The sequence below is a fragment of the Centroberyx gerrardi genome, chromosome 23, assembly GCF_048128805.1.
Source record: "Centroberyx gerrardi isolate f3 chromosome 23, fCenGer3.hap1.cur.20231027, whole genome shotgun sequence".
Lineage (NCBI taxonomy): Eukaryota > Metazoa > Chordata > Actinopteri > Beryciformes > Berycidae > Centroberyx > Centroberyx gerrardi.
This window is the reverse complement of record NC_136019.1, coordinates 16,130,191-16,152,728: the sequence shown is the minus strand read 5'-3', so window position 1 is coordinate 16,152,728 and position 22,538 is coordinate 16,130,191. Positions and strand designations below refer to the sequence as shown.

General features: G+C 40.3%; 1 protein-coding gene across 1 annotated transcript in view; it reads right to left on the bottom strand.

Moving 5' to 3' along the window:
* LOC139930023 (uncharacterized) overlaps positions 1–22,538 on the bottom strand; it is a 41,538-nt gene that overhangs the window by 4,185 nt on the left and 14,815 nt on the right. The window contains exons 18-28 of the mRNA XM_078291719.1: positions 21,916–22,173; positions 21,449–21,706; positions 20,669–20,926; positions 20,202–20,459; positions 19,424–19,681; positions 18,957–19,214; positions 18,177–18,434; positions 17,710–17,967; positions 16,465–16,722; positions 14,766–15,008; positions 14,000–14,257 (exon numbers count right to left, since the gene is read on the bottom strand). Of these exons, the coding sequence (XP_078147845.1) occupies positions 14,000–14,257; positions 14,766–15,008; positions 16,465–16,722; positions 17,710–17,967; positions 18,177–18,434; positions 18,957–19,214; positions 19,424–19,681; positions 20,202–20,459; positions 20,669–20,926; positions 21,449–21,706; positions 21,916–22,173 (2,823 nt within the window). The remainder of the gene's footprint in view (positions 1–13,999; positions 14,258–14,765; positions 15,009–16,464; positions 16,723–17,709; positions 17,968–18,176; positions 18,435–18,956; positions 19,215–19,423; positions 19,682–20,201; positions 20,460–20,668; positions 20,927–21,448; positions 21,707–21,915; positions 22,174–22,538) is intronic.

Here is a 22,538-nt window from a genome sequence, read left to right as displayed (position 1 = left end):
GAAGTGATATGAGGAAAGGACTTGATATTTATAGAAATTTGGTGGAGTTGATCTATCCAATTGTTTATTTATTCAGTCTTATTAGACATTAAGGACTCACCATTATAGCAGACAAAGGGGCGTGTGATGCTGCAGTCAGTGTCTCCCCAGGTGCCAAAGTACGGACTCCCAGTGAAAAGCTCCCCGCAGTACTGTTGTCCTCCAAGGTTGTTGGGCTGGGAGATATACCAGTTTCTAAACTCTGTCTCCCCTTCGCCATAGAAGCTGGACCATCTCCAACTGTTTACCAAGTCATCATAAAGACCAATCCACGCCTTGCCTGTACAAAACCAGATTCATACTAAAAATGATTATCCAAATATGCACAATGTGGACTTAGACTCCGTCTATAGGATTCAAATATCAAGAACTTGCCTGCGTAGCTGGATGTGGTGCTGTTAACTGCGCTGAGGTCTGCTGTGTTTTCTATGGTGGCCAGGTCGGTGTAGGTCTCTCTGCAGAAGCTCTGGGCTGTGGTCCAGTTCACTGGTGTGCTAACAAAGTGGTACTGGCGAGACTGGGCAGAGGCAACATTGACCAGTGCGCCTACAACAAAACATATTTGTTTTGGTGTATGTAGGTTTTTCACATGAACAAACCAGGTGTATGAACACATTATGAGGCTCATATATAAAATTTACCAGCAGGTTTAACATGACATTAGGGGCAGATACCATCACAGTAGGGTGTTTTCTCATTCATAAACGTGAAATACCAAGACATTATTAGTGTTACCGTTTTCCCCCTACTTCCACCCCTTTTGTTCATTACATATTGTGAAAGTGATTCATAAACGCAACGGCGCAAAAAATACCACCTGCTCTAGTCAGACAACATATTGTAGAAATTAATGTGAACTAATGGAAACAAATAGTAATTATTAAAAAAAAACAATAGATAAAGTTACATTGTGTCTCAGGGCATTCATTATCATTGGAAACATGAAAATGTTTAATAAATATGACTCAATGCTGTCATGGCTACGCCTGCATCTACCTGCATCTCTCCCTGGGCTGCGGTCGAATAGTCAAAAAAATACGTCCTAACTCCTATTCCTAACCACTTTTCCTTGACCTCGTTGGAAAACGTCATGAGGTCAAGGAAAGATGTGAAGGAGAATTCATAAGGACTTAGGAAAAGACAACCGCGGTGCTAAGAGAATCCGACTGCACTTACACTAGGCTACGTAATTATGCGACGGCGGATGTTAATGACGTGGTCTGCCGTGGTGAAACTACAATGTTCCGAATATGGACTACTAAAAGTGCATCTTAGATACTTCGCCCCATATAAGCCTATGCATATAATAGCTTAAGAACCACCACACAACTCAGTAAACACCCTGAAATGTTGACTTGATTGTGCTTTGAAGTTGTTATGGCTGATACAGGCCTCTATTAAGGCAAGGGTGTCAGCATCTGTGACTGAAGTAAAATTAATTAATGATATTGCTAAAGGCTGGCAATACAACAACGCTCAAAATGAAGAAATAACTAATGCAAACTGAGCATAGGTTAGGCTACAACGTTAACTTCACTTTGATCATTTTACAACAGCAGCGTAACGTTCATAGTTCGCCTCTATGGGTTTAACATATTGTTGAAAGTTAAAAACATATAAGCATATTAGCAAGTTATGGCATAAGATGGAACATGCTTAATAAGCAACGGTAACTTGCTTGATGATCTGCGTCCCTTGTCGGTCATGATCGTTTGTTTTCGTGAACGGCCGAATGGTGCGTCGTTGCTGCCGCAAAGAATTGTGGGACGGCATTATCTCCTTTCCTTTCGTAAAGGATGGTCCAGTGTATTCTATGCTAAAGGAGCTAAGTAAGGAAGCATTGAAGCACCTTTCCTTGGCATTTAGAGAATTCGAACAGCTCTTATCATGGCTGCCACTTAGGTACTTCCGGGTCATTTCACTCAGTTAGGAACCTTCCTAAGCAAAAAAGACTATTCGACCGCAGCCCTAGTCTTGTCTCTGTGTTCTGTGTGTTCCCTTTGTTTCTCCCCAGGCCCTGTAGTTCCTGCCTTGCCTTCTGGGTTCCCTCCTTCTGCACCTACACACCTGTCTGCCATCAGCCAATTAGTCCTGTGACTTTGTCCCGCCTTCACCTGCCTGTCCCGGCTTCACCTGCCTGCTATCAGCCTGTCAGCTCCTAGACTCCATCCCATCCAGTCAGCTGTTCCCTGTTCTCTCATTAGTCTCAGTGTATATACAGTATAGTCTGTGTTCCCCTGTAGTATTTGTCAGATCGTCTGAGTTGTCTTAGCGTTCTTGCCTTCTATGACCTGTTACCTGCCAGATTTTGAATTACTGATTCCTTTGCCTGCCTGCCGATTTGGATTGTTTGCCCATCTGATTACCTGTTGCCGACTGTACTACTGCCTCTTGACTATGAGTAAAGTATCCTGCTTCAGCCTACGTACTTTGTCTACCAGCGTTTGCATTTGGGTCCAGACTCTGAGTTTCTCCATCACACAATGCAATCATTAATTACCGCTCTGATTGCTGTTATAAAAGCCAGTTTCCATCTGATTTGATTCAGTTTATAATGATATGATGGACGATGATGACCATATGCACATCCCAGAAACTTTTTTGCAGCTGCTGGAGTGTAGTAGAGCTGAAGTATTTAAGAAAGAGAATGCCGCACACAGCTGCCAATGCTCCAATATGAATTATCTTACAACGTTTTGATAAGTCTTCATTAGGTCACAATTGCCACCTTTGGTCAATTTATAAATTCAGTAACTTCTATCATAAACATTTGATTTATCCTGACCAACATTACAGCAGTAGGAGTGCATGCTGCCCATTGCACTGACACACAGGTGGTTTTCATTAGCTGTCTCCCAGCCTACAGCTGAGGACACGGCCTTAATGTGGCTCCGTCATGGTATTCACGGCTGTGGTAAATTTATGAATCAGGTAAAATTACCAGGTTGCAGATTTTGTGCGCCGCTATTCTGTTACTGCAGAGTTTTATGAATGAGCCCTATGTGTACTAAATGGAAGTGTGGTTAACACAGACACCATGGGGTTTGGCAGAGCTTCTTTCCTCATTGCTTACATTTCTTTTTCTTGACGGTAACGGTTTGGAAAGAAGTTAAAATGTTTTAGTGTATTTTTCATCAGCTAAGAGTTGTTTCAATGAGGCATTGTGACTGATTAATTATTTCATTTCTTCCATTCATATTGGTGTAATTCATTCATTCATTCATACATGTTCCTACAGTGTAAAATAAAGTAACCCCCCACCCACCCCATCTGTCCCAGACAGACTTTATGCTTTCATTGCCACAATGAAGCCAAATGTGCTCCACTGGACCTGCTCAGAAAGCCCCATTGCACTGCAAAAGGCAAGAGAAAAATTCTGCCAGTGGGGTGAGATCACTCCACTTGTTTCCAATGCAGTTTCAGGAATTTTCTAGAAATGAGTGTCAATATCTTGAAACAAGTCAGAATAAAGCAGCTCACTGCACTACTCCCAAGTAAAAAAAGTACTAAATTTTCTATACTTAAAGTATAATTTTTGTATTGATGCCTTCAGGAATACGTTTCAGAAGCCCACTTGCAGTACAAATCGGGAACATTTGGTTTTATCCCTGAGGTAATTGGACTGGTTAACAGTAAATGTAAAAGGGATGGTTCCCTCATTCAGCACCCTAAAGAGATGCTTACCTCAGTCAGTACTTAGACCTGCTTATGCAACATACATGCACCTGTGCTTAATTCTAACTGATTCTACCTCCAATTTATTAACTTGGTTTTAAGAAGTATCACATTTTGTTTTAGATTTTGTATGTATTTAATCATTTCACTCATTTATCTAATTTCTATTTTGAATGTGTATGATGAATGTGTGCTGTTTTGGTGTTCTGCTTCAAATTGACCCCCTTTGGGATAAATTAAGTATATTTGAATACTTGGATAGCTGACAGTAATCAACAATACATGGAAAATATATTTTCAATAGCCTATGTTTAAGCACATACTGAAATATACTTATACTATACACAGTGGGCCTCATGCAGCAACATTCTCTTAAATTTCTCTTATAGTTTCTCTTAATTTTCTGTTAAGAGAATAAATAAGAGAAGTCAACTCCAGATGCACCAAACGTTCTTAACCATCCAAATCTGCTCTTACCCAGGTGTGCTGAATGATGAATCCCACTTGATCATAAATCGGAGGCGCGTGGCCGATTGTTTGTTATTAGCATAGGTAACGCCCCCTAAACATCATATAAGGGCAGGTGTTGTGCCGTGTGCAAATACTCTGGCACATGGCCAAGAATTGGAGAGGTGCTCTTGGCAATCTGAAACGGCTCAGCAGCCATTCATCCGTCTCATCAAATAGATCTGTGTGATCTCTAAAAACGCGTTCTCTGCGTAAGGCCTGGATGGCCAAAGCATCTAAAAGCAGTATGTAAGCCATTCAGAAGCTGAATGCAACAATATCATCCAAGGGTTTTTATAGTCTTAATTGGGATCAATGGACCAATAGTATTTCTTTAGCCCACGAATTTAATAATCCAATCATTATAATTACTCTAAAACATATAATAATCCTAATTTGATTATATGATATTCATGCGTTTTTTTATGTTCCTCAAATTTAAAACTTATGTTTCCTTGCGTTGGACAAACAATTTGTGGACTGTGAAAACGAGATGTTTTTTCTTATCTTGGTAAGAGTGCTCTCGACCACTCGTAAAATTTTCTCTTACCTAAGAGAAGAGCAAAAATAAGAAAACATTGGTGAATCCCAGAAATCAATGGGTACTAACAAAATAAGAACAAATCGTGGATATGAACAAAAATAAGAGAAAATTTGTTCATATATCTGCATGATGTGTATTTATTTATGTTATATAGAATGCACTAAGTAAAATATTAATATACTTTAAGTACAGATACAAAATCACACTTCTGATACTTAAAGTATATTTTTTGAAACGTATACTATTTTGGTAGCCAAAAGCACTCAAAAATAATAATATATATTTATAATAAGTAATATATTTAAGCAATCTTAAGTACTTCTAACACACTAAGTGCAACTTATGTGGTTTCAATTTAACACAAATTTAGTATATTTAGAATACATAAAAAGTAATCTAAAAAGTAGTATACTTTCAGAAAATATACTTTTTTTGTACTTGGGCTTTCAAGAAAATGAAACTTGATTCTACAAAATTCTTGAAACAAGCATTGGAAACAAGTGAAATTATCGAACTCCATTGGCAGATTTTTTTCACTTGTTATAAGAAAATTACAATTTTAGGACCCAATAATGGACTAAATGACTTGTTAAGGCCGAGATTTTTTGCAATGTGGATTTCATGTCATCTGACAACAATTTGGCCACCACAGCTTGTTTCTCACTAAATCAATTCTGATCACTGCTGAACAACAGAGGGAAAGAACCAGTTAAACTAGTAGCTCAAAGTGAGCTGTGATGGATTAGTGCTTCAGGCATTGGACTCCAAACAGGTCCTCCACAATGTTCTTATTTACATTCACAGCCCTGTTTCAAGGTACATGTCACATGTTATGTACATGTGACATGTACCTTGAAACACGGCTGTGAATGTAAATTCACAGCCGTGTTTCACAGCCCACATTTACTGTTCTGAGCAATGACTGAAGATCAGATGTATCCACAGATAATGTTTAAAAGTAAGCTCAAGCTGATACACCTCCTTTCCCCATTATGTGTATTAATTTATTTTCTGACTGAATATATTTATCATGAAAATAATCACAAAAACCAATAACCCTACTTAAAAAGAACACCTTAGCCTTCTATTAAACCGTTTGTGCACATTTTTTGCCTAGAACCCCCGTCCAAAAACCTTTGTGTGTGGTACTGAGTAAGATTGTGAAAGTTGTATTATTGTAGTTGTAGTATTTCAAATATCAAAACAGTCATACTAATCAAACAAGAGGCACCGACCTGTGAGCAGCAAGATGAGCAGCCCATAAGCCATGCTTTTAACCTTTGAAAATATGAAATATACACAACATTAATCCATTTTTGGTTTAGACTGGTCATTATTTTAAACAGTCTCACAGTGTGCAAACCTCAATTCAATACACTACATTACACTTACAATACGGTACAAATAAAGATCCTTTTCTTACCTGTTTTCCCCTCTGTGTTCTCAGTGCTCAGCCCTTTCCAAACACCCGTAACTGTCAGTCACTGTGTGATGTTTGTCTCTCAGGTAAAATAATTGTTTGATGTGAGGCAGAATGGCATGTCGATGCTGAGCTGCTGCCAGTGTTAAAGGTTCTCACTGATGATTATACATAATTAAGATTTAGGGCAGGGAAAATACTCCTGTAATAAGGTAACCCAGATGCACGAGCTAAAGGTATGCACTATAGTCAAACCCAACCTTTTTGCTTCTGTTTGTGGTGTCATTGCACACAGATGGTACAGAGCAGACCCGGCGGCAGAAGCAAATCAGTGGATGGGCATTTCATTTTCGTGGGGGGGCTTAATTATGACATCAACAAATAACAAACAACAAATTTTTAAATCACATTTTCTATAAGACAACCTACTTTTGCTACAACAATTCCACTGTGATTTCAATAGCCTACGATTGACTGTATTGCCCAATCATATAGGAAGTTCACTTTCACTCACTTTATTGACAAGGAACTGGCGGCCCACGATATACTCAGTAGCTCCAGTAGAGGTTTTACTTTAACTATATCCATGCCTCTCTGTGGGCCTCCGGGTCCAAGGCAGCCAGTGCGCCAATGAGATGGCTGTTGCGCTCACCAAAACATGCACACAGCTCTCCATGCACTGCATCCACAACACTAAAACAACCTCTCCAGCTCAGATTTTTCATTTGTTTTGTTTTGTCCAACACTTTTCTCCACTACATAGTCCCGTAGATTCTGGTTTACAACACGCTTCCTCTTACTTGGCCCAGTTGTCGTTGTGGCATCGTTGCCAGCTGGTACAGATGTGTTCCATAATGCAGAGAATTCTGTCTCATTGCGAAGTTGCCCAATGCATTCCGACGCACTGTTAACGAGTGTTACAGCAGTATACGAGTCCATATTCTCGGCTTGTAGCATGCGATTCGGGGGCTGTAACAGAGATAAAATCCTCTGGATCAGGTGAGCTATGAACTTGAAGCTCAGCTGCGTAATTGCGCGAAGGAGACCCACGGCTTCGATGCGCACGTACAGTTGAAATATCAGCAAAATTGTCAATGATGATCGATACTGTCGCCAAATGACCTGTCCACCGCTGATCCAACAGGCGTTTTAAAGTTTGGCCTTTGTAGTGAATTGATATTGTGGGTTTTCTAAAGAATTTGTAGATTGCAGATATGGAAAACCTCCTCAACTCAACTGACATGGCATGAATAATAACTAAATGAAGTTGGTGATTGAAGCAGTGCACGTATAGTACACGTATCACGGCCAAGTTTATACTCGAGTAGTTTCTGCACTCCTCCATTTTTCCCCTGACATGCGCCATCATAAACTTTAGAGAGCTATATAATGTATTACCGTAAATCCTCTAATATTGGCCCGGGCCTTTATTTACCTCAACTGCAGAGGGTACCAGGCCTTTATTGGAAGCAGGCTTATATTAGAGACAGGCCTTTATTTCTAATTCCCTCTGTTTGATAAGTATATTTGCTCATATTTTAGTACGAAGCCTCCTTGTTTTCTGATCTGCTTCTGTTGGGGTACGTTAGGTAGACGATTTTTTGTTACTGCAATGCATTATGATAATTACGGTAATCGACAACGGCATGCTCCAGAGACTTCCGCCGGCCGAGCCATCTTGTGGCACTTGTACGTTACTACAAACTACAGTTACAAACAGGCACCAGGAGTTTACCGGTATCCACCGTTGTTTGCATGTAAGCTGAAGCTAACTGAAGCTAACTGAACCTGGGCGCCGATGTGTTCCCGGTGATCCGGCCGAGATTTCGGCGAGGGTCCCGATGCTGATACGTCACCGGGCGTCCGGGGCTTGGATTGGGAGGATCAATGCGGGCCGTGGGCGCGGTGGAGAGGACAGCGGCGGAGAGAGTAGACGGACACGGTCCAGCCATATACTAGGTTTTGACCTAGTCTTGTTTCCTTTGTTTTTTTCCCCGGCCTGTATTTTAGGCAGGCCTTTATTTGTTCGTGTCGACCACGCCCCCGGCCATTATCGGAGACCCGACTTTTAATTGACTACAGGCCACTATTAGAGGATTTACGGTATGCAAACTCTCTGGGGGGGCACAGAAGCTCTGTGGGTGGGCCCGGCCCCCTAAGGCCCGCCCTCAGCGCCGCGTATGGTACAGAGGAGTGTGGATGTCTTTTTCCAGTTTTGTCTGTGTCTCAAGGGCAGGAGTAACCACGAGTGAGAGTGAGTTACTATGGTTACGGGGACGCTCTGTGTCTCTGTCGCTCTGAAACTTTCTTGCGCTTCCCAATAATAGGTTATTAGGTTAGTATGCCTATGCAAAGTCATGAATGTAAGCACCTCAATGCTGAAATCTAGTAATATAACATAATTTTACATTTTTGGTTAACATTATAGAGAGTTTGTGTTTCTTGACTTAATCCAAGAGGTTGTGTAGAAATGCAGGAAATTGGTTTTAAATTACTATTTTTTTCTGACCCACCCACCCACCACCCACCAGTATTTTTCAAAGTTAGTAATTTTACAGTTTTTCTCAATTGTTTACACACTAAAACCTGAAGCGCATGTATCAAATCCCTAAACCAAGTCTGCACAAATATAAGCACATTTTCTGCTTTACACTCGTTTGCAATTCTAAATTCACACTTTTTGCAAAACACACAGTTCTCTAAATTAGGCACAACATTAACAAAGCCACAGGTGAGCTCCCTTGTTTTTGAGAACAATGGAAGCCAATGTTGCAGTGAGAGCTAGAGGAAGAGGAGTGAGAGGAAGATGAGGAAGAGGAGGAAGATGACAAAGAAGAACATGGAGAACAGTTGAGATGAGACCCGGGCCACTTTGGTTCACCATGTGGTCGACCATGGGTTGAGCATGAGGGAGGCTGGGCAGAGAGTCTAGTCCATCCTGAGCCGCTTCACTACTGCTTCCATCATCCAGACATTCAGAAATGAGAACAGTCAAGTAACCTACTGTCTACATCATGCTACTGCTCTTTATAGTATACTGTGGTACTACATATCAGTAGGCCTGTGCTGCTCAGTGATGGTTGACTAACAGTAATGTGTCATTTCATATTGAAAAAAGAAATGTTCTTGTACCCGAACCAATCACATCATGTTTCTGGATCTTCTGCAGAACTGAGGCTTGTGATGTAGATGAGGTGCTGTGGTCAGACACAAACAGGAGGCAGGATGTAGCCTTTTTTTTTCTTTCTTTTTTACAGAAAACCTGTTTTCAGTTTTTCTCCTACTGCATTGTGTTTTGCATGTAGAACACTTCACATCCAGTCTGCTCATCTCATTTAAATGGTCATTTTGGGAAGCAGAATTGACTTTAGACACCACAAAAGACTTGAACTCAAGACGACAGACAATATGGAAACACACACACACACACACACACACACACACACACACACACACACACACACACACACACTCCATCTCTGTTGTTGAGAGTGACCTCTTTGGAGGACACAGAATATGTAATGACTTACTGCAATCTTGCAGTATGCAAAAGACGTTCCCACAAGTTTACACACACACACAAGGCAAGGCAAGGCAAACTTTATTTATATAGCACATTTCATACACAAGGCAAATCCAATGTGCTTCACATAAAGCAGAAAAAATAAATAAAAATCCTCCTAAGCCAACTTGCTCAGGGCCACACACCACAACTATTTAAAATGACATTAAAAAATAAAGATAACACCTGTTACATCTACATACAGTTGATTTAGCAGAAGGCCACAGAGAAAAGGAATGTTTTGAGCCGACTTTTAAAAGGGCTGACAGTGGGAGCACATCTCAGTGCTTCTGGAAGTTTATTTCAGTAGTTGGGAGCATAATTACTAAAAGCTTCACCAGATTTAGTTTTCACCCTGGGAACAACTAACAGACTGGTCCCAGATGACCTCAGAGGTCTGGGTGGCTCATATCCTAAGAGCAGGTCAGAAATGTATGTTGGAACTAAACTATTTAGCGCTTTATAGACAAGCAGCAGAATTTTAAAATCAATTCTATGGCACACTGGAAGTCAATTCAGTGACCTAAGAACTGGTGTAATGTGTTCTGTTTTTTTAGTCTTAATCAGAACTCTGGCAGCAGCATTCTGAATGAGCTGTAACCGCCCCAGAGTTTCTTTGGGGAGACCGGAGAGAAGACCATTGCAGTAGTCTAACCTGCTGGTAATGAAAGCGTGTATCAGCTTTTCTAAATCAGGTTTTGACATAAGACCCCTTACTTTGGTTATATTTTTAAGATGATAAAAAGCTGATCTTGTAATGGTGTTGATATGGTTGTTAAAATTTGTTTGTGTGTGTATCAGTGTGTATGTGTGTGTATGCTGAAGCTATCTTTCATTTTGAAAAAGAAAAAGAATCTGCTGTTGGTCAGTTTGCCTCCATTAACTATTCTAATCGACCAAAAAATGTGCCAAAAATGTGCAGATTGCCCTCGCAATGCAATCTTAGTGAATCAGGACACCGGCATTTATTTAACTTTTACGCTAAGTCAAGCCCTGTATTCCCCTAACCCTAAGACATGCTGCAGCTTGATGCCAATTCTTGTAACTCTCACTGTGAGACCACCCTGGGCAGACACGATCACACTGATTGGATTGAGAAACAATGTAAAAATTTCTTAAGATAGCATTAGCTAACTCACACCATATAAAAAAAAACACAGGATAAACATACCAAACATAAACAAACAGGTACTTTATCTAGTACAAAATATGATTAATTCGTAGCTTATCTTCCATATACAATCACAGACATAAATCTATGTATATCCTACAACTAAAGTTATTATTATAAATATGTACACAAGTAAGTAGGGAGCAACCCAAGGAGTGACTTATAGATAATAGTCAGCCAGTGAGTTTGCCTACGTACATACAAAGAAGGCCATTCGGCTCTGGCATACAAAGTGCAATGATGTGTAAGGAATTTACAGCTGGTAATGAATCTCAAGGCACTATGATAGACAGTATCAAGCATCCTTAGACATTGTGCCGATGCATTTATATAAAGCACATCACCATAATCTAGCAGCTGTAGGAAGGTTGCCAAAACCAGATATTTCTTAGCTCGAAAAGAGAAGCATGATTTATTCCTATAATAAAAACCTAATTTCATCTTGAGTTCAGAAGCAAGATTTTCAATATGAATTGTTGGAAAATAACATAAACTTATTTTTGTCCGCGTTTAATACCAATTTAAGTTGTTTCAAACAGGACTGAAAGACATCAAAAACAGACTACAATTGTTCAAGGGCTTCTGCAGCTGATGAAGCAGAGCAGTAAATAACAGTGTCATCTGCATAAAGACGGTATGAAGCATTTAACAAGTTATCATAGAGATTATTGATATAAATGGAGAACAATAAGGGACCTAGTACTGAACCTTGTGGCACCCCCTTGGAAATGGTCAAGATAGAAGAGGTAGAGCCTAAAAACTGGTCACATTGCGTTCTACCAGAAAGATAGTCAGCAAACCAATCTACTGCATGACTAGATAATCCAATACTGTTCCGTTTTTTTTATCACAATACTATGGTCAACTGTGTCAAACGCCTTTGACAAATCAACGAAGAGGGTTGCATAAGTTTTCCTACAATCCAGTGCCTCAATTACATCATTTACCACTTTAAGATGCAGTGACGGTGCTGTGTTGCTTCCTGAAACCGTGATTGATATTGGGATAGTGTACCATTGGAACTTAAAAAATCCTTCAATTGATCTATCTGTCAAAGTACAAGAGTCTTTGACAATGCACTGGGGGAATTCAGTAGAGCTTAGATTCCCAGATGACGACTTAAACAATTTCCAAAATTTCTTTGGATCATTTAGACTCTTTGAGGTTTCAGAAAGATAAAATGCAGATTTTGCTCCCCTAATAAGTGAAGTACAGCGATTGCGCAGTTGTCTAAAACAGAGCAAGTCAACCTCAGACTTAGACTTCCTAGCTTGAGCCCAGGCAACATTTCTTTCATTAAGAAGACAAGACAGCTCAGGGGAAAACCAAGGGTTATTGCGGCCCTTCGCCTTATACTTTCTAAAAGGAGCATGTTTATTTATAATCCGATATAAACCCTCATAAAAGAATTCCCATGCCAATTCTAAACCAATCATAGTGGGCCAGATCATGGAAAAAGGCTTGCTCACAGAAATGCTTAAAATCTCTTTTATAGAGAAGTTGAGGCCTAGCCTTAGGGAGCTTAGTGTACCTAACTGCACGGCCTCACTACTTGATAAGGGGGGTCTATAACACCCAATCAGAGTGAGATACTGACCTCTTATAAACTCATGCTTCAGGGGTAGAAGTTCAAACTGCATGTAACTAAATGTAGCTAATACAGACCATAATGACATCAAGTGATGTTAATTTCAAGTGTCAAAGCTGTAGTTAGGCCTAATGTAAAAATAGTGTTATTTATTGTATTGTAGCTAGCTAAAATTCTAGTTTGGTTCTTCATCATTTCAGTGATCTAATTTCATGTTGCTGATGTAAATGGCTCTGCATTTGTTCCTCCACTGGACCCTCCAGCAAGTGCGTGAGTGCTGACATCTAACTGCTGGTTTACTAGCATAGAATGCTGCATGCTAGAATGTGCAAAAAGCATTGTAAACAATATCGCATCACAGTGCAAAGGAATATCTATATTAAAATGTCTCAAAACTGATGAAGCTACATTGGAAATAGGTGAAATCCCCACCCCCCTACAGCAGGTTTTCTCATTTGTTGGAGGAAAACAATTCAACACGTGATACTAGACTAGCTGATGGAAGAAGGGTCTGTTGTGCAGAACGTTTCCTCCTCTCCCTCCATTCCATTCTTTCTTCCATCAGGCTTATCTCTGAACAGATGTAACATTCAGGGAGATGTATGATGGCACTCCGTATGTTCTGAAGAGCTAGAACACACACACACACACACACACACACACACACACAAATTATATTTTAATATTGAAGATATCAATATCCATACTGAATAAAAAGTGAATTGAAACCAGTCCTGATATTGATACAACATGAACTTTACTATACATAAACACCAGCCACTGTTACCTCCTCTATGAGATTCCTGATGTCTGAGTCTGACAGCTCAAGTGATGACTGCAGTCTGACCCTCAATCCAAGGACATAATCTGTTGACATAAATATATTTCAATAGGCTATATAATACAACTTTCCAATATCTGCTGAAAATTGTTTTTCAGAGATGCATTTTACATTTTAAGATGATATATTTGGTTATTTGTAAATGTGTACTGCTATCATGATCAAAGGCTCAACACCAAAATTTTTTAAGAATAGAATGAAATAGTTTACAACTACAAGTTTGAGCTACTTCTTCAATGTAAATAGAAAATGCACAGACTTACAAGGCCCTGTTGCAGTAGTAGTTGTAGGAGGTGGAGTCAAAGTTATTTTTGGTAGGGTGGTGTTCATGTGCAATGAAAGAAAAATAATAAGATGCGTTAATGTTTTGTTAATAATTCAAATAACTCATCAAAGATGTCCTTTGTAAATGAAAATGATTTCTACAGGATTATGAATATTAAACTGAAGATAACAAGAAATATACATTCTGATCAGTTGATTGTGGATACTGACAAGGTAAGGAAAGGTTATGTTGATAATTTCCTTGAAAAAGTGCTCAAAATACTAAAATTATAAGATGGGGCTGTAGGGCTGTTCTTAACTGTATGAAGGAGAAAATGGAAAGATGTTCTTATGAGTCATTAATTTATACAAAAAAACAAGTGAATACCAGTGAATGCAGTAATCCTTACTCCACTGCTTCTGACATTCTCAAACACAGTGAAGAGAGTGAATCCGTATCCAGTCCCAGCAGTGAGAGATGAGACTGTGTGAGTTACTGGTCCATCTCCTACTGGTGCAGTGATGTTTATCTCTGTACCATCAAACTGGAGAATATAGTCAACAATGCTGTTCACTTTATTCCACTGCAGAGTGATACTAGTCTCATCTTGAGCTGTTGAGCTGAAGCTTTCTGCATTGAGAGGAGCTGAGACAAAAAAAGAGGAGTAATGGAATTTATCAACCAGGACTTCAAAATAATCAGTGTTCCTGCTGGCTGTGTAAGTTGCTCCATTTTGCATCCCCACCTGAATGAAACCTAATGCTCACTAGGACAGACACAAAATGGCTACAGATTGGACATGTCATGGGGTTAAAACAACTGGTTCTATTTGGAGGAATGCTGGTGTTGAATCCATTTTGTCACATTTTATTATTATTAATAACATCACAGTGTGTGGATAGCAGGGCTGTGATTAGTGATTAAAGAAGAGCTCCTCCTTCAAGAAACTTTGTAAATATGATAACTATAGGTGAATCTGGGATTTTACTCTTTTGGCTATTATGAAACTCTATTAATATTAAAAGGAGCGGGGCATTTAGTTAGACAAAATAATGCCCAGCAATACATGTTATGTTTACAATGGTTGAATGAAATGTAAATAATGGCTTGCTGAGCCGTTACAGTGAACGTTACATAAAGAGAAAAATCTTACCAGTGACTGCAGTAATGTTGACTCCACTGCTTCTGACATTCTCAAACACAGTGAAGAGAGTGAATGTGTATTGAGTCGCAGCAGTGAGAGATGAGACTGTGTGAGTTACTGGTCCATCTCCTACTGGTGCAGTGATGTTTATCTCTGCACCATCAAACTGGAGAATATAATTGACCGTGCTGTTGACTTTATTCCACTGCAGAGTGATTCTAGTCTCATCTTGTCTTGTTGATGTGAAGCCTTCTGCATTGAGAGGAACTGAGACAGAAAAAATGAGTAATGTAATTTATCAACCAGGACTTCAAAATGACCAGTGGTCCTTGGCTGTTTAAATTGCTCCATTTTGCATCCCTACATGAATGAAACCTAATGCTCACTAGGACAGACACAAAATGGCTGCAGATTGGACCTCTCATGGGGTTAAAACAACTGGTTCTATTTGGAGGAATGCTGGTGTTGAATCCATTTTGTGACATCTTATTATTAATAACATCACAGTGTGTGGATAGCAGGCATGTGATCAGTGATTAAAGATGAGCTCCCACTTCAAGAGACTTTATAAACATGATAACTGTAGGTGAATCTGGGATTTCACTGTTTTGGCTATTATGATACTCTATTAATATTAAAAGGAGCAGGGCATTTAGTTAGACAAAATAATGCCCAGCAAACACATGTTATGTTTACATTGGTTCATTGAGATGTAAATGATGGCCTGCTGAGCCGTGCAGTGAACATTACATGAAGAGAAAAATCTTACCAGTGACTGCAGTAATGTTGACTCCACTGCCTCTGACATTCTCAGACACAATGAAGAGAGTGAATGTGTATTCAGTCCCAGCAGTGAGAGATGAGACTGTGTGAGTTACTGGTCCATCTCCTACTGGTGCAGTGATGTTTATCTCTGAACCATCAAACTGGAGAATATAACTGACGGTGCTGTTCACTTTATTCCACTGCAGAGTGATTCTAGTCTCCTCTTGTCTTGTTGATGTGAAGCCTTCTGCATTGAGAGGAACTGAGACAGAAAGCATGACCGAAGTGAAGTTAAACATAAGGACAAGTTGTCACACATCCTAAGTATTGTTGTAGGCTACATTCTTTAGTGCCATTTGCTATCCCCAAATTATATAACTTGAAGGCTAAATAGGCATAACATAAAGCGGATTCAGGTGGGAACACTGACCAGGTGACAGCAAAGTCTTGTCATCCAGTAGGATTTTTTTTTATTATTTCTTTTAAAAAAATATTTTTTGGCATTTTCATGCTTTATTTGACAGGGAGATAGTTAGAGAGACAAAGGAAGGCATGGGAGAGAGAGAGAGAGAGAGAGGGGAGGACACGCAGCAAAGGACCACAGGCCGGACCCGAACCCGGATCTTTGATTTCTTATATTGTAATGAAGGACATCATATAGATGTCATGGATGTGATTGGGGATTGGAAATCAACCCTCCTATTTAGAAGGTTTCTGAATTGGAACACAGCTGATGAGTGCTGGATATTAGTCTTAGGACCAGCTTTTCACTCTCTTAATTAACTTGCACTGAGGCAACATTCAGATTGGAGAGGTAAATGTTTGGCACAATCATGCACTCCAGTTTTTGGTGCCCAATAAATACATCGTATTTTCAGTGTTGGTGCATCTAGATGTATAGCCTGCCTTGCAGTTGCATGTGTGATCAAGTCAGATGTCTTACCAGTGACTGCAGTAATGTTGACTCCGCTGCTTCTGACATTCTCAAACACAGTGAAGAGTGTGAATGTGTATTGAGTCCCATCAGTGAGAGATGAGACTGTGTGAGTCACTGGTCCATCTCCTACTGGTGCAGTGATGTTGATCTCTGCACCATCAAACTGGAGAATATAGTTGACAGTGCTGTTGACTTTATTCCACTGCAGAGTGATACCAGTCTCATTTTGTCCCGTTGATCTGAAGCCTTCTGCATTGAGAGGAACTGAGACAGAAAAACAGGAGTGATGAGATTCATCAACAAGGACTTCAAAATAATCAGTGTTCCTGTTGGCTGCTAAGTTGCTCCATTGTGCATGCCCACATGAATGAAACCTAATGCGCACTAGTAAATACATCATATTTTCAGTGTTGGTGCATCTAGATGTATAGCCTGCCTTGCGATTGCATATGTAATCAAGTCAGATGTCTTACCAGTCACTGCAGCAATGTTTACTCCTCTGCTTCTGACATTCTCAAACACAGTGAAGAGAGTGAATGTGTATTGAGTCCCAGCAGTGAGGGATGAGACTGTGTGAGTTACTGGTCCAACTCCTACTGGTGCAGTAATGCTTATTTCTGCACCATCAAACTGAAGAATATAGTCGACAATGCTGTTCACTTTGTTCCACTGCAGAGTGATACTAGTCTCATCTTGTACTGTTGAGCTGAAGCCTTCTGCATTGAGAGGAACTGAAATAGAAAGCGTGACCGAAGTGAAGTTAAACATAAGGACATTCTAACTATTGCTGTAGGTTACTTTCATTAGTGCCATTTTGTATCCCCAAATGATGTAACTTGAAGCCTAAATAGGCATAACATAAAGCGGATTCAGGTGGGAACACTGACCAGGTGACAGCAAAAGCTTGTCCTTCAATAGGATTCTTAATGTATGATCTTTGATGTCCTACATTGTAATGAAGAACATCAGACTTCATAGATGTGATTGGGGATTGGAAAACAACCGCCCTATTTAGAAGATTTCCGAATTTGAACACAGCTTATGAGAGCTGGATATTACTCTCAGGACCAGGTTTTCACTCTCTTAATTAACTTGCACTGAGGCCACATTCAGTTTGGAGAGGTAAAGGTTTGGCATAATCATGCACTCCAGTTTTTGGTGCCCAATAAATACATCGTATTTTCAGTGTTGGTGCATCTAGATGTATAGCCTGCCTTGCAGTTGCATGTGTGATCAAGTCAGATGTCTTACCAGTGACTGCAGTAATGTTGACTCCACTGCTTCTGACATTCTCAAACACAGTGAAGAGTGTGAATGTGTATTGAGTCCCATCAGTGAGAGATGAGACTGTGTGAGTCACTGGTCCATCTCCTACTGGTGCAGTGATGTTGATCTCTGCACCATCAAACTGGAGAGTATAGTTGACAGTGCTGTTGACTTTATTCCACTGCAGAGTGATACCAATCTCATTTTGTCGCGTTGATCTGAAGCCTTCTGCATTGAGAGGAACTGAGACAGAAAAACAGGAGTGATGAGATTCATCAACAAGGACTTCAAAATAATCAATGTTCCTGTTGGCTGCTAAGTTGCTCCATTGTGCATGCCCACACGAATGAAAACTAATGCGCACTAGTAAATACATCATATTTTCAGTGTTGGTGCATCTAGATGTGTAGCCTGCCTTGCGATTTCATATGTAATCAAGTCAGATGTCTTACCAGTGACTGCAGCAATGTTTACTCCTCTGCTTCTGACATTCTCAAACACAGTGAAGAGAGTGAATGTGTATTGAGTCCCAGCAGTGAGGGATGAGACTGTGTGAGTTACTGGTCCATCTCCTACTGGTGCAGTGATGCTTATCTCTGCACCATCAAACTGAAGAATATAGTTGACAATGCTGTTCACTTTGTTCCACTGCAGAGTGATACTAGTCTCATCTTGTGCTGTTGAGCTGAAGCCTTCTGCGTTGAGAGGAACTGAAACAGAAAGCGTGACCGAAGTGAAGTTAAACATAAGGACATTCTAACTATTGCTGTAGGTTACTTTCATTAATGCCATTTTGTATCCCCAAATGATGTAACTTGAAGCCTAAATAGGCATAACATAAAGCGGATTCAGGTGGGAACACTGACCAGGTGACAGCAAAAGCTTGTCCTTCAGTAGGATTCTTTATGTATGATCTTTGATGTCCTACATTGTAATGAAGAACATCAGACTTCATAGATGTGATTGGGGATTGGAAAACAACCGCCCTATTTAGAAGATTTCCGAATTTGAACACAGCTTATGAGAGCTGGATATTACTCTCAGGACCAGGTTTTCACTCTCTTAATTAACTTGCATTGAGGCGAGGCATTCAGTTTGGAAAGGCAAACGTTTGGCATAATCGTGCACTCCAGTTTTTGGTGCCCAATAAATACATCGTATTTTCAGTGTTGGTGCATCTAAATGTATAGCCTGCCTTGCAGTTGCATGTGTGATCAAGTCAGATGTCTTACCAGTGACTGCAGTAATGTTGACTCCACTGCTTCTGACATTCTCAAACACAGTGAAGAGAGTGAATGTGTATTGAGTCCCATCAGTGAGAGATGAGACTGTGTGAGTCACTGGTCCATCTCCTACTGGTGCAGTGATGTTGATCTCTGCACCATCAAACTGGAGAATATAGTTGACAGTGCTGTTGACTTTATTCCACTGCAGAGTGATACCAGTCTCATTTTGTCCCGTTGATCTGAAGCCTTCTGCATTGAGAGGAACTGAGACAGAAAAGCAGGAGTGATGAGATTCATCAACAAGGACTTCAAAATAATCAGTGTTCCTGTTGGCTGCTAAGTTGCTCCATTGTGCATGCCCACACGAATGAAACCTAAAGCGCACTAGTAAATACATCATATTTTCTGTGTTGGTGCATCTAGATGTATAGCCTGCCTTGCGATTGCATATGTAATCAAGTCAGATGTCTTACCAGTCACTGCAGCAATGTTTACTCCTCTGCTTCTGACATTCTCAAACACAGTGAAGAGAGTGAATGTGTATTGAGTCCCAGCAGTGAGGGATGAGACTGTGTGAGTTACTGGTCCAACTCCTACTGGTGCAGTAATGCTTATTTCTGCACCATCAAACTGAAGAATATAGTCGACAATGCTGTTCACTTTGTTCCACTGCAGAGTGATACTAGTCTCATCTTGTACTGTTGAGCTGAAGCCTTCTGCATTGAGAGGAACTGAAATAGAAAGCGTGACCGAAGTGAAGTTAAACATAAGGACATTCTAACTATTGCTGTAGGTTACTTTCATTAGTGCCATTTTGTATCCCCAAATGATGTAACTTGAAGCCTAAATAGGCATAACATAAAGCGGATTCAGGTGGGAACACTGACCAGGTGACAGCAAAAGCTTGTCCTTCAATAGGATTCTTAATGTATGATCTTTGATGTCCTACATTGTAATGAAGAACATCAGACTTCATAGATGTGATTGGGGATTGGAAAACAACCGCCCTATTTAGAAGATTTCCGAATTTGAACACAGCTTATGAGAGCTGGATATTACTCTCAGGACCAGGTTTTCACTCTCTTAATTAACTTGCACTGAGGCCACATTCAGTTTGGAGAGGTAAAGGTTTGGCATAATCATGCACTCCAGTTTTTGGTGCCCAATAAATACATCGTATTTTCAGTGTTGGTGCATCTAGATGTATAGCCTGCCTTGCAGTTGCATGTGTGATCAAGTCAGATGTCTTACCAGTGACTGCAGTAATGTTGACTCCACTGCTTCTGACATTCTCAAACACAGTGAAGAGTGTGAATGTGTATTGAGTCCCATCAGTGAGAGATGAGACTGTGTGAGTCACTGGTCCATCTCCTACTGGTGCAGTGATGTTGATCTCTGCACCATCAAACTGGAGAGTATAGTTGACAGTGCTGTTGACTTTATTCCACTGCAGAGTGATACCAATCTCATTTTGTCGCGTTGATCTGAAGCCTTCTGCATTGAGAGGAACTGAGACAGAAAAACAGGAGTGATGAGATTCATCAACAAGGACTTCAAAATAATCAATGTTCCTGTTGGCTGCTAAGTTGCTCCATTGTGCATGCCCACACGAATGAAAACTAATGCGCACTAGTAAATACATCATATTTTCAGTGTTGGTGCATCTAGATGTGTAGCCTGCCTTGCGATTTCATATGTAATCAAGTCAGATGTCTTACCAGTGACTGCAGCAATGTTTACTCCTCTGCTTCTGACATTCTCAAACACAGTGAAGAGAGTGAATGTGTATTGAGTCCCAGCAGTGAGGGATGAGACTGTGTGAGTTACTGGTCCATCTCCTACTGGTGCAGTGATGCTTATCTCTGCACCATCAAACTGAAGAATATAGTTGACAATGCTGTTCACTTTGTTCCACTGCAGAGTGATACTAGTCTCATCTTGTGCTGTTGAGCTGAAGCCTTCTGCGTTGAGAGGAACTGAAACAGAAAGCGTGACCGAAGTGAAGTTAAACATAAGGACATTCTAACTATTGCTGTAGGTTACTTTCATTAATGCCATTTTGTATCCCCAAATGATGTAACTTGAAGCCTAAATAGGCATAACATAAAGCGGATTCAGGTGGGAACACTGACCAGGTGACAGCAAAAGCTTGTCCTTCAGTAGGATTCTTTATGTATGATCTTTGATGTCCTACATTGTAATGAAGAACATCAGACTTCATAGATGTGATTGGGGATTGGAAAACAACCGCCCTATTTAGAAGATTTCCGAATTTGAACACAGCTTATGAGAGCTGGATATTACTCTCAGGACCAGGTTTTCACTCTCTTAATTAACTTGCATTGAGGCGAGGCATTCAGTTTGGAAAGGCAAACGTTTGGCATAATCGTGCACTCCAGTTTTTGGTGCCCAATAAATACATCGTATTTTCAGTGTTGGTGCATCTAAATGTATAGCCTGCCTTGCAGTTGCATGTGTGATCAAGTCAGATGTCTTACCAGTGACTGCAGTAATGTTGACTCCACTGCTTCTGACATTCTCAAACACAGTGAAGAGAGTGAATGTGTATTGAGTCCCATCAGTGAGAGATGAGACTGTGTGAGTCACTGGTCCATCTCCTACTGGTGCAGTGATGTTGATCTCTGCACCATCAAACTGGAGAATATAGTTGACAGTGCTGTTGACTTTATTCCACTGCAGAGTGATACCAGTCTCATTTTGTCCCGTTGATCTGAAGCCTTCTGCATTGAGAGGAACTGAGACAGAAAAGCAGGAGTGATGAGATTCATCAACAAGGACTTCAAAATAATCAGTGTTCCTGTTGGCTGCTAAGTTGCTCCATTGTGCATGCCCACACGAATGAAACCTAAAGCGCACTAGTAAATACATCATATTTTCTGTGTTGGTGCATCTAGATGTATAGCCTGCCTTGCGATTGCATATGTAATCAAGTCAGATGTCTTACCAGTGACTGCAGCAATGTTGACTCCACTGCTTCTGACATTCTCAAACACAGTGAAGAGAGTGAATGTGTATTGAGTCGCAGCAGTGAGAGATGAGACTGTGTGAGTTACTGGTCCATCTCCTACTGGTGCAGTGATGTTTATCTCTGCACCATCAAACTGGAGAATATAATTGACCGTGCTGTTGACTTTATTCCACTGCAGAGTGATTCTAGTCTCATCTTGTCTTGTTGATGTGAAGCCTTCTGCATTGAGAGGAACTGAGACAGAAAAAATGAGTAATGTAATTTATCAACCAGGACTTCAAAATGACCAGTGGTCCTTGGCTGTTTAAATTGCTCCATTTTGCATCCCTACATGAATGAAACCTAATGCTCACTAGGACAGACACAAAATGGCTGCAGATTGGACCTCTCATGGGGTTAAAACAACTGGTTCTATTTGGAGGAATGCTGGTGTTGAATCCATTTTGTGACATCTTATTATTAATAACATCACAGTGTGTGGATAGCAGGCATGTGACCAGTGATTAAAGATGAGCTCCCACTTCAAGAGACTTTATAAACATGATAACTGTAGGTGAATCTGGGATTTCACTGTTTTGGCTATTATGATACTCTATTAA